This window comes from Lolium perenne, chromosome 7, assembly GCF_019359855.2.
Source record: "Lolium perenne isolate Kyuss_39 chromosome 7, Kyuss_2.0, whole genome shotgun sequence".
Lineage (NCBI taxonomy): Eukaryota > Viridiplantae > Streptophyta > Magnoliopsida > Poales > Poaceae > Lolium > Lolium perenne.
In genome coordinates this window covers 323,954,565-323,970,934 of record NC_067250.2, presented here as the reverse complement: position 1 = coordinate 323,970,934, position 16,370 = coordinate 323,954,565, and the positions used below count along the sequence as shown (strand labels likewise).

General features: G+C 44.2%; 2 protein-coding genes across 2 annotated transcripts; both read right to left on the bottom strand.

The window, feature by feature from the left end:
* Nucleotides 1-1,644: 1,644 nt before the first annotated feature.
* Nucleotides 1,645-2,353, bottom strand: LOC127314743 (large ribosomal subunit protein eL27x-like). The gene has a single exon (XM_051345265.2). It carries the CDS (start codon nt 2,277-2,279, stop codon nt 1,866-1,868), a length of 414 nt encoding a protein of 137 aa, XP_051201225.1. The 5' UTR covers nt 2,280-2,353; the 3' UTR covers nt 1,645-1,865.
* A 1,384-nt stretch (nt 2,354-3,737) lies between these two features.
* On the bottom strand, nt 3,738-7,575 carry LOC127314744 (probable magnesium transporter NIPA6). The gene is made up of 9 exons (XM_051345266.2): nt 7,090-7,575; nt 6,005-6,061; nt 5,834-5,924; nt 5,580-5,740; nt 5,351-5,478; nt 5,138-5,275; nt 4,746-4,838; nt 4,543-4,660; nt 3,738-4,239 (listed from the first exon to the last, which is right to left on the bottom strand). The coding sequence occupies exons 1-9, from the start codon at nt 7,211-7,213 to the stop codon at nt 4,118-4,120; spliced, it is 1,032 nt and encodes a 343-aa protein (XP_051201226.1). The 5' UTR covers nt 7,214-7,575; the 3' UTR covers nt 3,738-4,117.
* Between the last annotated feature and the right edge of the window lie 8,795 nt (nt 7,576-16,370).

Sequence of the window (16,370 nt, the reverse complement as noted above, 5' to 3'; positions counted from 1 at the left end):
AAATAGTATGTGAAGTGCTTATTTGGACTCTATTGTTTTGGGTGCTCTATATTCAAACATACTGTCATACAATGTAGAATATAAATGTCATTTTTTTTCACCATTTACATGGTATCAGAGCCATAGCCCAGATGCCCTGAGCTATAGCTCAGATGCCCTATAAACGTGGATATAAACGACACATACATCTTCACTGGAAGACAATGGGCTTAAACATAAAACACACAGGTACAAAAGAGACCAACCAAGGACAGCACATTACTCATCTTGTACAAATCAGCGAAAAAGGCAATGAAGAGCATATGTGATGCCATCTCTAAAATAAGATCCATCACTACACACCATGAATAGTCAGAATCCTAGCTTTAATTCCTGAAAGAAAACTACACAAGGCAACGCTACGATTCATTAACCTAATAATATCATCTTTCAACAGTTCGATCAAAATAAGTAATGTAAAGTGCTTGCCTGGACTCTAGTGTTCTGCATGCTCTATGTTCAAGCACATTGTCATACAATGTAGAATGTTTGTGTCGCTTTTTTCCCACATCACATGGTATCAGAGCTATAGCCCAAAGAACTAAAGCTCGGATACCATGTGAAGCTCGATAAAAACAACACATACATCTACATTGTGAGAAAATGAGCTTAAATATAAAACATACATGCACAAAAGAGACCAATCAAAGACAATACATTTCTAAACAAGATGAAAGCACTAGAGCTATATCCAGTACAACCCAGTGCCAGATGATGCTACAAACTCCTATGTGAAGCTAACTAAGTAAACAAGATGTAAGCACTAGAGCTATATCCAGCTTGCTTCATTATTTAAATACGATAAATGCTGCAAAGCAAGACAGATGACCAAGCCAACACCTAAAGGTTCACAAACTTTGGCCTACTGTTCCACTAACTTGCATACAGCAAATTATTGGATTAGTCAAATAGAGTGCTAGTTTGGACCCATGTGACCCATGCATTCCATATATAGACGTATTGGTCTACCATGAAATGCATCAGTAGTAGACTTCAATGGTAAACATGGAATCACAGCTTCAACTTCTTAGAGTTGAGGCTCTGATACCATGATACCACTGAGAGAAACTACTGATGCATCATCACTGTAAGACAACAGGACTACATATAAATTACAAGGATACACAAGAGACCAAACAAAGACAATATCATACCAAAAGTAAACTACCATAGTATGCTCACCTAAAACCCCAAAGGTAACCAACCACGTGCCAGTTTTAATGCAGTGAAATTGACAAGATGAAGAAAGCCATGATCATATGAAGCATCCAGCGAAATAGCCAAGATACAGAAACTAGGGTCATACTATTAGGAGCAAAGGCCAGCAACCCAGAAGTTTTAATGCCGTGAATTGGCCAGTATAGAGGCTAAGGTCATAACAAGCAGTGCATCAATGGTTAGAGTATTTCTAGTTACTGAACAACACAGATTAATAGTGACAAGTTAAGCTAACCAATCAAAAAAATTCACGAACTTACATCATGGCTCTAATTAGTGACTGTACACAAACAGAAAGCTGGAATGCATCATACAAAATGAACAAGCTAAACTAATGCACACAATGATATCATGACAAAATAGACAGCAAATCACACGAAGTAATCCTGAACAAAATCTCGACCAGATCTATTCTTCACATGATTCAACACATGAAACGTCATATTTCATCATAAGATCCACACTAAACAGAGTCTTCTTCATCATGCTCAATAACAAAACAGGGAATATCTTAGCACAGGCGACAGATACCAAGGACAGGCAAGCTAAATGTAAAGCGAGGGGTAGTACTTGCAAAGGCTGCTCTGCCTCTGCACCGACGGGAGGGTCTAGAAGCGGAGCTTGGTGAAGAACCACCTGTTCTTGCCTGTCTTGAACCTCTCCTCAAGGCGGGCCTTGGCGGCCTTGGCGAGGGTGACCTTCTTGTCGGTGGTGGCGAGGGCGTCGGGGCCGGCCGTGGACACGTCCTTGAAGTCGACGTCGAGGGTGTAGCGGGTGGGCATGATGTGCGTGAAGTTGACGAGCTTGAGGAAGCACTTGACGCGCGACTTCTTGGCCGTCTTCTTGGCCGAGTCCTTGCGGATCACCTTCTTGGGGTACTTGGCGAGGCCGGCGACGAGGCAGTGGCCGTAGGGGCGGTCCCGGGTGCCCTCCTCGAACACGCGCACGATCACCGCCTTCTTGCCGGCGAACCGGCCCTGCAGCAGGATCACGGCCTTGCCGGGCTTGAGAAACTTCACCATCTTACCTGCTGCTGCGCCGCCGCCGGTGGGTTGGGGGAGAGTTTGGGTGGTGGTGTTGGGGGAAAGCTGGCGGCGTGGGGCGGGCGGAGAATTTATAGGTGGCGACGTTAGGGTTTTGGTTGTGGTGGACGGGTTTGGACGGTTGGATTCGGATCGGACGGTGACGAGGGTGGATTAAGGAGTAGAATGGGCTGGGCTAACGATTTGTTACATGGCCCGTGTTGAGGTTAACTCGGGCCTCTATTGCTTCGCACCAGCTTTAGGTAAGGGGTCTGGCCCAGTTTACCAGGAGCACGGTCCAGTTCATTTGGTTCATTCCCCTAAATTTTATTTTTCGAAAAAGGGTTTCTTCGTTGCAAAAATCTGTCATTTGTAGTTCATTTAGTGATCAATCGATTTTAAATTTAGAAGTAAACAACATTTTTTGCTCAGTAATGCTAGAGTTACGGGCTGATCTTTACGTACAAAAACTTACGGGCTGACGTCTGAATCAGATATTGGCATGGGAGAACCAACCTGAGGTTGGGTGGTTAGGAGGGTGGTTGTACCCCCAGCCCACCAGAGTTCAAACCCCAGGTTTGACATCTGTGTGTCTCATAAAGGCGGAATATTCATTCAGTGGGAGGCGACGTTCCCGTCGACAGCGAGGCGCCTATGGTGACTTCGTCAATTTCAAGATCCAATCCGCCGGCTCAGTCTTCCGGAGGTGCTCATAGGGGTAGGGGTGTGCGTGTGTGCGTTCATAGGGGTGAGTGTATGCGCGTGTATGTGAGCGTCTGCGTTTGTACTGTGTTTCTCAAAAAAAAAAAAAAGATATTGGCATGGGAGATTTAGGCTGAGCAACTGCCCCAGGAAACTTCCAATCGCACGACCTCCACCTTTGCCCGTAATAAAAATTCTGTAAGCTCAGCCCGTAAGTGTAGGATTATTGTTCATGAGGAAACTACAGATACCAAAGATAACACAGCGGCCAATCTCTCTTTTCTTTTTGAGAACACAGCGACCCATCTCTCTTTTGTTGGCATTGAGTTGGGAGGAAGTATTGATCGATTCAATTTATCCTTCTTTTTTTATATATTAATAATTACTTACCTTTGATTTTTTTTTGTCGTACAGATACCTAGAATTTAGCACTGAGCAGTCGGATGCAAAAGTACTTCAATTTCATTACTATGAACAATACAATTGTTGATTGTAGTCAGCAATTAAGACATGTTTACAGGGTACAAAATCAAGCGAAAGACTGTCGACTAAGTAAGAATATCCTTTATTTGTCCATGTAAAATCTGGGTACATATGCACTTTGCTCTGTTAATTCATCAATATAAAACATAGGGTTTCCTCTCTTGACAAGTACATTTTTTTTAACAATATTGACCTCAGCTCAAATGGCAATCAAGTCAAGGAAGTAAAGTATTCATGGTAGGGTGCAGCCTCTACTGAATGCATGCAGATCTGCTCATCGAAATTTAAGCTTAAGAATGACACTAAAATTGTACATTGTTGTTTCACAACTTTCACTGGAACCTAGTTTGAAGAAGAACAAGAAGTTACATAATGCACAACATGCAGGCACACAAATGCCACCTGCTCACCACTCACCAACAAACAAGTTACGGATTGGAATTGGATAGTATGGCCTATCTGATTCCTAACATCAAATGTTTCTGAAATCTACAAGTCCCTATGTACACCCAAAGAATGGCTGATGAAATCTTGACCTTCTCAACCAAAACTGCCAGAATGTTGGCACTGCTAAGACTCCGCTGCGATTCACATACTTTCCTTTGTACAAATGTCCGTGGTGAAAGTACTGAGAATTAATTCTGAATGTGTTATCAAACTGGGGTAGGGGAACTTTGTGGAGCTGCAAAGTAGTCATCTTCGACATTCCTCAGTAGATTTTCGCTACCTAAGCTGATGTACCAGGATATCCCTCTATCCAGAGGCCACGGAGATGCTGGAAACAGAAGAATAAATTTAGATGTCTTTCCAAAATCTGGTATCGATATGAAATATGAAAGAACACCGCTTCTAACTGATTTCGAGGAACCAATTTACTTTAAAATGAGCAGTTGGATCAGGAAAAACTAAAATGTGACAGAACCATTAGCTGGTTAAGCAAAAATTTATTTTCAGAACAAGAAAAGGGGTCCTAGGAAATATTGACGCCTACCAGGGAACCATTTCTTTCAACAGAGATAATGGTGATGCAGCAGAACGTATATATTTTGAAATAAGTAAAAAAGCATAAAATTATTACCTGCATGACTGGCAGCTTTTTTCTCCTTCGCAGCATGCAACAAAATTGTCCCAGTAAGGATTGTTATTAGGCCGCAACATTCAGAAGCAATACTACTTAAGCTTTGGTCAGCCCCATCCTGCATTTGGCAATAAGTAGAATTAGTTGCAAAGTCCACCATTAAATTCAGATTAACTAAATAAAAATCTAGAGTTGGTATCCACCTTGAACATAATTCCATTCGCCACTATTGTAAGGGTGGTAAACAGTACATAATAAACAGGAGAAACAATCGCTAAATCAAAGGTATCCAGTGCCTGCAAAAGTAAGAAAATATCAGCATAACCTAAAAACTGAGAAATATACTAGAGTACAATTATCATAAATCAACTACACCAAGTAAAATAGTGTCGAACTATCTGTGGAGGAAAACTGATAAATATTCTAAATTTCTTTGGAGGGAAATAAATTTTAATTTAACTCAGATAATGAATAAATACCCAATCCTTGAGAAAGAGAATTTGTCAAACTACAGCTCACAGCGATACGATCAAGCAAAATATATTCACATGAGTAACTACTAACTAGGAACTAGTAGCAGGAAAAGATGTGCTACCTTGTTGAGGTAATTTAGCTGAGAAACCCCACATATAACTGTGACCAGAACAAAAAGCCATGTGTGTGGATAAAAAAGCTGGTTTGTTCCATCCAGTGTAAGCTTTATGGCAACACCAACAGCTTTAATGCTAACGACCTACAAAGTAGTGTCCATCAGTTACGAAAAATCCCTGATATTAGGCTGTGCGTCTAAAAGTCAAAGCAAACTTACTGTTAGTGATCCCATTGTAGAGCAGATACCCAGATATATCAGGATATTTTTCTGACCGTATCGAGGTTCAAAGAAGACCACCAATGTTGCCACGAGTACAAATGTTGTTAGCGCATATGCTAGAAATGCTGCACATGGTTGACGTCCGAATATTGAGAAAGAAAGCCTGTCAGACATGCAGCTGCACTGAAACAAAAATAAGGTGTATGATTGCAGCTTGATGAATCACCTGGTTGAGTAGCTAGGTCCCAGATTTCTTCTACAGAGTTGGGCATGTTCTCTTCTGGAGCATGTAGAACAACGACAACTGAACCTACTATGCACGATATACAACCAAGAACGCCGAGCTTGTTAAGGTGCTCCTTCAGCACAAAGTGCGCCAACACCGAACTGCCGATTGTTTAGAAAATTTGTAGGTATGTCAAGCACAGAAGAATGAAAGACAATGCCGAAAAATGAATGGTTTCCATGTGGGAGATTCACCTGACGATTATGCTTAGCGCTCCAAGAGGAGTCACAAGGACAGCTGGTGCGAAGACATAGGCAACACAGTTGGCAACCTCCCCAAGCAGCACTTGCAAAGGCCAACAAAAGAAATGTTAGTTGCGTAATTAAATCGATATCGATGGCTAGCTTTGTGCAGAATGGACATACTTGTGATCAGCCCAGCCCACCAGAGAGGCTCCAGAAGATAAGTGTATCCTCCACCACCTGTAATTTAGAGAGAGAAAATCGAGACGTGTAAGCTGAAAGTGGAGAACAATTGCCCAGGAAAAAAGTCTAAATTGGGCGACGAACATCCCCGTATGAAAATCCGAAAAGCAGATTAAATATTTAGTTTTCATACTGCCAACCATGCTACTTAAGTACTACCTCCGTCCTAAAGTAAGTGTCTCAGTTTAGATGTAGATACATCTGTATCTAGAAAAAGTTGAGAAGATTTATTTTAGGACGGAGGTAGTAGGAGGGAGTGGTACGGTGCATCATTAAAGAGTAAGGCATATGAAGAATGAAGAAACTTCGGTTCGAAATTTTTTCAGTTCAATCGATCATTCGAAATAATTTCCACTGCCATACATACAGTGCAAATAGCTTATGATACTTGAGTCCCACCATCATCACATTTTATCGGTGTAGGAAATTCCCCATTCCAATCCTGCATTACCCTGACTTACATACAAGTGGTATAGACAGATAATGCTCCCAAGCATGAGCATACTTGCAATAGCCACGAGCTGTGCTCAATTCTCATCATGGCACCCTCTAATCCCATCCCATTTCTCCAAATTCAGTGTTGATCCTATCGACTCGAGGCCCTCCCAGTTCTGAACTTGTGACGACCCATTATAACAGAAGCGTGCCACGAGATGAGATGATTGGCTAGCTGCCAATTCAGCACGGCGCTGCCAGGCTAACCAAGTTGACCCGATCAGCACGAGCTTCGCTGGCGTCCAGAGAGGAAAGCGACAGCCGCGAAATTGGCGACGCTCCCCTGGCAGCGCACGAAGTTTGACTTTGGCCGCCAGCAGCGCCGCAGAGCTGCATTTCGAAATCTCTGGGGCGCCATCGCCTGATCCGGACGCCATCGATACGAGAACCGAATGGGGAATCGAGATCCTGACCTCGGGTGCCGATTGGATTGAGCAATCGCGGAGCCGGGAACGGACGGGCCGGTCAGGGGAATGATCCGGATGAGGAGTCTCGGGAATCATCAACTAATGGGAGTAGGGCGTGGGTACCTGCGCTGACGCCGAGCTTTCCGGCGCGCATGAGGCCGAGCTTCTTGAGGATGAAGCTGCCGCCGACGAAGGCGCTGGAGGCGACCGCCAGCGCCAGCCCCACGGTGTTGTCCGACGACCCCATCCCGCTGTCCGCCCGAGCCGGCCGCCGCGGCGAGCAGGAGCGAGCACGGCCCGAGCAGGAAGGAGCCTCGGTCAAGAGGTCAGACGAACAGGCCGGCCGGCCACGCGGCGTAGAGACCGGCTCCGGTCCGCCTCGGGTTCTCCGGAGGGGGACGCAAGAACCGGGGGATGGTCAGCGGTGCCGCGCGCGCCTCGGCCTGCTTCTCGCCTCGTGCCGCGCGCGCTCCCTCTTCTTGTTGTTGGCCTGGTCGTTGGGTGCTGGCGGCTATATCGCGCCGGCTGCTCGGCCGGCCGGCCGGTCGTTGGGTCGCCTGGTCTGCTCGGGGTCGGGGAAAGGAAACAGGGGAGGGGGTGGGGGAGACGGAGACAGGGGAGGCGACGCGGGTGCTTCGGACTTGGATGGATGATGGGCTTCCGACATGTGGGGCCGGCAAGGGGTGTCCGCCACTGAACCGCACTTGGTGCCGCCATTCGCGGATCAAATTCCTACATTCCGATTCCGATGCCGCGCTCAAAGCCCGTCCGACGGCCTTGGTTGCTCCAAAGGCCACGGCCAACGGGACATTCAGAGCATCTCCCGCGTCCCCAAAGTGCGTCCCCAAACCGCGCCGGATTAAGCGTTTGGGGGACGTGTTTCGTTGGGGGACATCGCTCCCCAGTCGCGTCTCACAAACCAAATTTCGTAAGTTTTAAACTTAAGCGAGATTCATCCAAACTTGTCATATATTAGATAGATTCGAACGAAATTTGACTAAATTTAAACTAAACCTAATCTAGAACCACTTGCGGCGGCCGGAGGCGTCGTAGTACTGCTGGAAGTTGTACATGTCGTCGGTGACGACCTCCTGCTTGACGCGCTCGTCGACGGATTCGTCGACGGGCTCGTCCTTCACCAAGCCGCTTGGTCCTGCCTCGCCGTCGTCGGAGAGGTCCACCAGCGGCTTGCCGGAGAAACGGATGGACATGGCGATCGCCGCGTGAGGTCGCCCCTCCAGGCGTCCTTGTCGTTCATGGACGCCAAGAACGTCGCCCGCAGACCTGGACAGTCCTCGGAGTCGTCGCTGCTGACGATGAGCCGCTGCTGCCGCTCGTACTCCGCCAGCAGCGCCGCCTGCGACACTTTCTCCGGCTCCTCCTTCACCTCCGGCTTCGGGATGAGGAGGGCGCAGCCGCGCCTCCCTTGCTGCCGCCGGCTGCCGCTACCGCCACGCATCGTGTTGACGGGCGTCGCCGGCTCCTCCTTCACCTCCTGTTTGGGGACGGTGTAGGGCGCCGACCGGTACGATGAGGACGACGTCGATCGCGCCGGTCCCGAGGAAGAAGAGTGCGAGGAGGACGAGTACGTCGTCCTCCTCGTCTGCCATTGAGGAGACGGCGGCGGTGACGACAGCATCTCCAGCCTTGGAGCGCCGTTGCGGATGCCGCGGATGACGTTCTCGAGGGTGCGCCTGACACGCGTACAACACGCGACCGTTGGGAACCCCAAGTGAAAGGTGTGATGCGTACAGCAGTAAGTTTCCCTCAGTACGAAACCAAGGTTTATCGAACCAGTAGGAGTCAAGAAGCATGTTGAAGGTTGATGGCGGCGTAGTGTAGTGCGGCGCAACACCAGGGATTCCGGTGCCAACGTGGAACTTGCACAACACAACCAAATTACTTTGCCCCAACGTGACAGTGAGGTTGTCAATCTCACCGGCTTGCTGTAACAAAGGATTAGATGTATAGTGTGGATGATGATTGTTTGCAGAAAACAGTAGAACGAGTATTGCAGTAGATTGTATTCGATGTAAAAGAATGGACCGGGGTCCACAGTTCACTAGAGGCGTCTCTCCCATAAGAATAAGCATGTTGGGTGAACAAATTACAGTTGGGCAATTAACAAATAAAGAGGGCATGACCATGCACATACATGATATGATGAGTATTGTGAGATTTAATTGGGCATTACGATAAAGTACATAGACCGCTATCCAGCATGCATCTATGCCTAAAAAGTCCACCTTCAGGTTATCATCCGAACCCCTTCCAGTATTAAGTTGCAAACAACAGACAATTGCATTAAGTATGGTGCGTAATGTAATCAACAACTACATCCTTAGACATAGCATCGATGTTTTATCCCTAATGGCAACAACACATCCACAACCTTAGAACTTTCTGTCACTGTCCCAGATTTAATGGAGGCATGAACCCACTATCGAGCATAAATACTCTCTCTTGGAGTTACAAGCAAAAACTTGGCCAGAGCCTGTACTAGTAACGGAGAGCATGCAAGATCATAAACAACACATAGATAATAGATTGATAATCAAAATAGCATAGTATTCTCTATTCATCGGATCCCAACAAACACAACATATAGCATTACAGATAGATGATCTTGATCATGTTAGACAGCTCACAAGATCCAACAATGAAGCACAATTAGGAGGAGACGACCATCTAGCTACTGCTATGGACCCATAGTCCAGGGGTAGACTACTCACTCATCACTCCGGAGGCGACCATGGCGGTGAAGAGTCCTCCGGGAGATGATTCCCCTCTCCGGCAGGGTGCCGGAGGCGATCTCCTGAATCCCCCGAGATGGGATTGGCGGCGGCGGCGTCTCTGGAAGGTTTTTCCGTATCGTGGCTCTCGGTACTGGAGTTATTATCGACGAAGGCTTAAGTAGGCGGAGGAGGTAGGTCAGGGGGCGCCACGAGGGTCCCACACAACAGGTCGGCGCGGCCAGGCCTTGGGCCGCGCCGCCCTAGCGTGTGGGCGCCTCGTCGCCCCACTTCTTTTCCTCTCCGGACTTCTGGAAGCTTCGTGAAAAAATAAGATCCTGGGCGTTGATTTCGTCCAATTCCGAGAATATTTCCTTACTAGGATTTCTGAAACCAAAAACAGCAGAAAACAGCAACTGGCTCTTCGGCATCTCGTTAATAGGTTAGTGCCAGAAAATGCATAAATATGACATAAAGTATGCATAAAACATGTAGGTATCATCAATAAAGTGGCATGGAACATAAGAAATTATCGATACGTTGGAGACGTATCAGCGCCCCGGAACGCCCCAGAACAGGGCGCGGCCGTCCTTGTTCCAGCTATTGGGGCCACCGACGAGCCCGTCGGTGCTGTGCATCTCGACGTCGTACTTCGCCTGGAAGTACGTCGTCCACCAGGCGTCGTTGTTGTTGGCCGCCCACGTCGGATCCAACCGCTCCTCGGCGGTGAGTTGAGCCCGACGGGCCTTTATGGCGTCCCTCCATTGGTCCGTGCTCGGCTTCGGCGGCGGCGGAACGCCAATGCCGTTCACGGCCATCTTCTAGCCGCCGCTGCTTGGTGATGACCCACAAGTATAGGGGATCGCGATAGTCTTCGAGGGTAGTATAACCCAAATTTATTGATTCGACACAAGGGGAGGTAAAGAATACTTATAAGCCTTAACAACTGAGTTGTCAATTCAGCTGCACCTGGAAAAGCACTAGCAACAGGGGTGATGTGAAAGTAGCAGTAATATGAGAGCAAGAGTAACAGAACACAATAGTAATAGCAATATGAGAGCGATGGCACCAGAAGATAGTTGATACTACTTCCAATGACATGTAGAACAAGTATATTATGATGAGAGATGGACCGGGGTTCCCAGCGATCTACACTAGTGGTAACTCTCCAATAAGTGATAAGTGTTGGGTGAACAAATTACAGTTGGGCAATTGATAGGCATCAAAGCATTAAGATAGAACATCAAGATTATTAATTATGTATGCATGTTTTCCAATATAGTCGTACGTGCTCGCAATGAGAAACTTGTACAACATCTTTTGTCCTACCAGCCGGTGGCAGCCGGGCCTTGATACGTCCAATTTGCATCACTATTTTATATCATAATTTGCTGTTATTCATTGATATATTTCATATTGGGACACAAAACTTATGTTATTTCATCTATTTTGCATGTTTCATCATTATTGGAGGATCGAACACCGGAGCCGTGGATTCTCGCTGGAAAAAGCACCGTCAGAACGCAATATTTCGGAAGATCAACTCTGGAAGGAAATTATACCAAAAATCCTATTTTTCAAGATGACGAAGGAAGCCAGAAGGGGGAGCCAGGAGCAGCCAGGGTGGGCCCACACCCTAGGGCGGCGCGGCCCAAGCCCTGGCCGCGCCGGCCTGTGGTCTGGGGGGCCCACGACCCTTTTCGCCTCCTTTTCTTCGCCAAACCCTTCGTCCCGAAGACCTAAGCCACAGAGGGTACCTCGCGAAGAGTTACGAGCCCGCCTCACGGGGCGGAGAACACCAGAGAGAAAAGAGCTCTCCGGCGGGCAGGAATCCGCTGGGGAAATTCCCTCCGGGAGGGGGAAATCGACGCCATCGTCACCGTCATCGAGCTGGACATCATCGCCATCACCATCATCATCATCTCCACCATCATCACCGCCGTCATCACCGCTGGACACCGTCACCGCCGTAGCAATTTGGGTTTGATCTTGATTGTTTGATAGGGGAAACTCTCCCGGTATCGATTTCTACTTGTTGTTGATGCTATTGAGTGAAACCATTGAACCAAGTTTATGTTCAGATTGTTATTCATCATCATATCACCTCTGATCATGTTCCATATGATGTCTCGTGAGTAGTTCGTTTAGTTCTTGAGGACATGGGTGAAGTCTAAATGTTAGTAGTGAACTATGGTTGAGTAATATTCAATGGTGTGATATTTAAGTTGTGGTGTTATTCTTCTAGTGGTGTCATGTGAACGTCGACTACATGACACTTCACCATTTATGGGCCTAGGGGAATGCATCTTGTATTCGTTTGCTAATTGCGGGGTTGCCGGAGTGATTTAAACCTAAACCCCCGTTGGTATATCGATGCGGGAGGGATCGCGAGGATCTCGAGTTTAAGGCTGTGGTTAGATTTATTCTTAATTATTTTCTTGTAGTTGCGGATGCTTGCAAGGGGTATAATCACAAGTATGTATTAGTCCTAGGAAGGGCGGTACATTAGCATAGGTTCACCCACACAACACTTATCACAACAATGAAGATTATTTAGCCGTATGTAGCGAAAGCACTAGACTAAAATCCCGTGTGTCCTCGAGAACGCTTGGTCATTATAAGTAAACAAACCGGCTTGTCCTTTGTGCTAAAAAGGATTGGGCCACTCGCTGCAATTATTACTCTCGCACTTTACATACTCGTACTTTATTCAACTGTTACATCAAAACCCCTGAATACTTGTCTGTGAGCATTTACGGTGAATCCTTCATCGAAACCGCTTGTCAACACCTTCTGCTCCTCGTTGGGATCGACATTCTTACTTATCGAAGATACTACGATACACCCCTATACTTGTGGGTCATCAAGACTATTTTCTGGCGCCGTTGCCGGGGAGTGAAGCGCTATTGGTAAGTGGAATTGGTAAGGAAAACCTTCTTGTTGTGCTGATTTTATTTACTTTCTTTGCTATAAGTCATTATGGAGAGATCTTCTCTTCATTTTCTATTTGGGAAATCTACTACTACTGCAACGGTAGTGGATGAAGCGCCAGGTGAGGAAGTGATACCATATAAAATACCTATGAAAATTATTGAACGTGTTATGGATAACCGCTATGAAGGGGATGGAACTGTCCATCCTGGTGATCATTTACCTGTTTTTGCATGAATTATGCGGGTTATTCAAATGTGCAGGTATTGCTATGGATGAAGTGAGGAAGAAACTATTCTCTTTATCGCTGTCCGGTAAGGCGGCGCATTGGTATAAATTCTTGGATAATGGGGATTCTCTTGAATGGAATGATATTGTGCCCGGTTTTATTCTAAGTTCTATCCTCCAAGTGAAATTCATAAGGATCGGAATCGCATATATAATTTTTGGCCTCATGATGGAGAGAGTATTGCCCAAGCTTGGGGAGATTGAAGTCTTTAATGCTCAAATGCCCCATTCATGAGCTTCCTGGTAATGTTATTATTGATAATTTCTACGCAAGACTTTCTTTTCAAGACAAGACCTTGCTTTGGATACTTCTTGTTTTGGATCATTTACACGCAACAAGGAAGAGTTTAAAAGGGACCTTCTTGATCGAATCCAAGAAAATACCGAAGGTTGGGAGAACGACAAGGATAGAGAATCGGGTATAATTTATGATTATAAATGCATTGAAGCTTTTATGGATCTTGATAAATTTCGTAATATGAGTGCTACATATGGTCTTGATTCTCAAGTTGCTGTAAATCTTTATAAAGCTTTTGCCTCTCATTATGAATTGCCAAAGAAGAATTTTGATAAGTATCATGAACCGTATAAAGATAAAATTGATTCATCTATTAATAAATGTGTAGTGGTTGAAACTGCTGATAATGTTATTCCTGAAGCTTATATTGAAAAAACTCCTTTCCTGCTAAAATGAAAGAGTATTCTGTTATAAATAGTGCGGTTCATAAAAGTGAAAAGAAACCTGTAGAACCTGAAGAACAAATAAAAATTGAACTCATTGTTGCAATAGTTAAAGATCTTGTGACTGAAAATGTGGAGGATGGTCATATTATTTTCTGTGAAGATGCTTCTAATATTGTTTCACATCCTAATAAACCCAAACAAGCTAGTGTTCCTATGATGTCTGTTAGAATTGGTGATCATTGCTATTATGGATTATGTGATATTGGTGCAAGTGTTAGTGCTATTCCGTATGAGCTTTACACGGAGATTATGCACGAAATTGATTCTTGTGAACTTGAAGATATTGATGTGGTTATTCAGCTGGCTAATAGAGAAACTATTTCTCCAATTGGTATTGTTCGAGATGTGGAAGTTTTATGCGGTAAGATTAAATATCCTGCTGAATTTTTGGTACTTGGTTCTGCTGCTAGTGATTATTGTCCTATTATTTTTGGTAGACCTTTTCTAAATACTTGTGGAGCTATTATAGATTGCAAGAAAGATAAAATTTTGACTAAATTTGCTGGTGAATCTTATGAGTTTAACTTCTCTAAATTTACTAAAACTCCTTATAAAGCTGATTTGCCTAGTAATGATATTAAAATGGAGCAATGTGCATCTATTGTTCTTGTTCCTAATAATCCTTTGCAGCAACATTTAGAGGATAGCGAGAGCGAAATTTTTAGGAAAGAAAGAGATGAGCTTGAGGAAATTTTTCTTCGCCAACCTATTCTCAAGCATGATTTACCGGTGGAAGATTTGGGTACAACACCGCCACCAAAGGAAGATCCTGTTTTTGATTTAAAGCATTTACCTGATAATCTTAAATATGCTCATATTGATGATAAGAAAATATATCCTGTTATTATTAGTTCTAAGCTTTCAGAGATTGAGGAAGAAAGGTTATTGGAAATATTGAAGAAGCATCGAGGCGCTATTGGTTACACTCTTGATGATTTGAAGGGGATTTCTCCTTCTATTTGCCAACATGCTATTAATATGGAAGATGATGCAAAGCCTGTTGTTGAACCTCAAATATTCGTCTAATTCCAAAGATGAAGGAAGTGGTAAGGAATGAGGTATTACGGCTCCTTGAAGCTGGTATTATATATCCTATTGCTGATAGTAGATGGGTTAGTCCTGTGCACTGCGTTCCCAAGAAAGGAGGTATGACTGTTGTGCCTAATGATAATGATGAGCTCATTCCTCAAAGAGTAGTTGTAGGGTATAGAATGTGCATTGATTTTCGAAAAGTTAATAAGGTTACTAAGAAAGATCATTACCCTTTACCATTTATTGATCAAATGCTAGAAAGATTGTCTAAAAATACTCATTTTTGCTTTCTTGATGGTTATTCTGGGTTTTCACAAATTGCTGTTAAAGCTAAAGATCAAGAGAAAACCACTTTTACTTGTCCCTATGGAACTTATGCTTATAGACGCATGCCTTTTGGTTTATGTAATGCTCCTGCTACTTTTCAAAGATGCATGTCTGCTATTTTTCATGGTTTTTGTGAAAGTATTGTAGAGGTATTCATGGATGATTTTTCTGTCTATGGGAATTCTTTTGATAGTTGCTTGCGAAACCTTGATAAAGTTTTGCAGAGATGTGAAGAAACTAACCTTGTTCTTAATTGGGAGAAATGCCACTTTATGGTTAATGAAGGAATTGTATTGGGACATAAAATTTCTGAGAGAGGTATTGAAGTTGATAGAGCTAAAGTTGAAGCAATCGAGAAGATGCCTTATCCGAGGGATGTTAAAGGTATTCGTAGTGTTCTTGGTCATGCTGGGTTCTATAGGAGATTTATTAAAGATTTCTCCAAGATTTCAAAGCCTCTTACTAATCTTCTTCAAAAAGACGTACCATTTGTTTTTGATGATGATTGTAAGGAAGCTTTTGAAACTCTTAAGAAAGCCTTAACAACTGCTCCTATAGTTGAACCTCCTGATTGGAACTTACCCTTTGAAATTATGTGTGATGCTAGTGATTTTGCTGTAGGCGCTGTTCTTGGACAGCGGGTAGATAAAAAACTGAATGTTATTCATTATGCTAGTAAAACTCTTGATGCTGCTCAAAGAAATTATGCTACAACTGAAAAATAATTATTAGTTGTAGTCTTTGCTTGTGATAAATTTAGATCTTATATTGTTGATTCAAAAGTTACTATTCATACTGATCATGCTGCAATTAGATACCTAATGACGAAGAAAGATGCTAAGCCTAGGCTTATTAGATGGGTGCTTCTTTTGCAAGAATTTGATCTACATATTGTAGACAGGAAAGGTGCCTTGATAATCCTGTTGCTGATAATTTGTCTAGATTGGAAAATATTGCTTATGATCCTGTTCCTGTTAATGATAGTTTTCCAAATGAACAATTGGCTGTAATAAAGGTGAACTCGCGAGATAGTCCTTGGTATGCTGATTATGCTAACTTTATTGTTTCCAAGTACTTGCCTCCAACCTTTTCAGCTCAGCAAAGGAGGAAATTCTTTTATGATTTGAGGCATTATTTCTGGGATGACCCACACTTATATAAAGAAGGAGTGGATGGTATTATGCGAAGATGTGTTCCCGAATATGAACAACAGGAGATATTGAGTAAATGTCATGGTAGTGCTTATGGAGGACATCACGCCGGAGAAAGAACCGCGCAAAAGGTTCTACAATCAGGTTTTTATTGGCCAACTCTCTTCAAGGATGCGAGAAAGTTTATTTTATCTTGTGA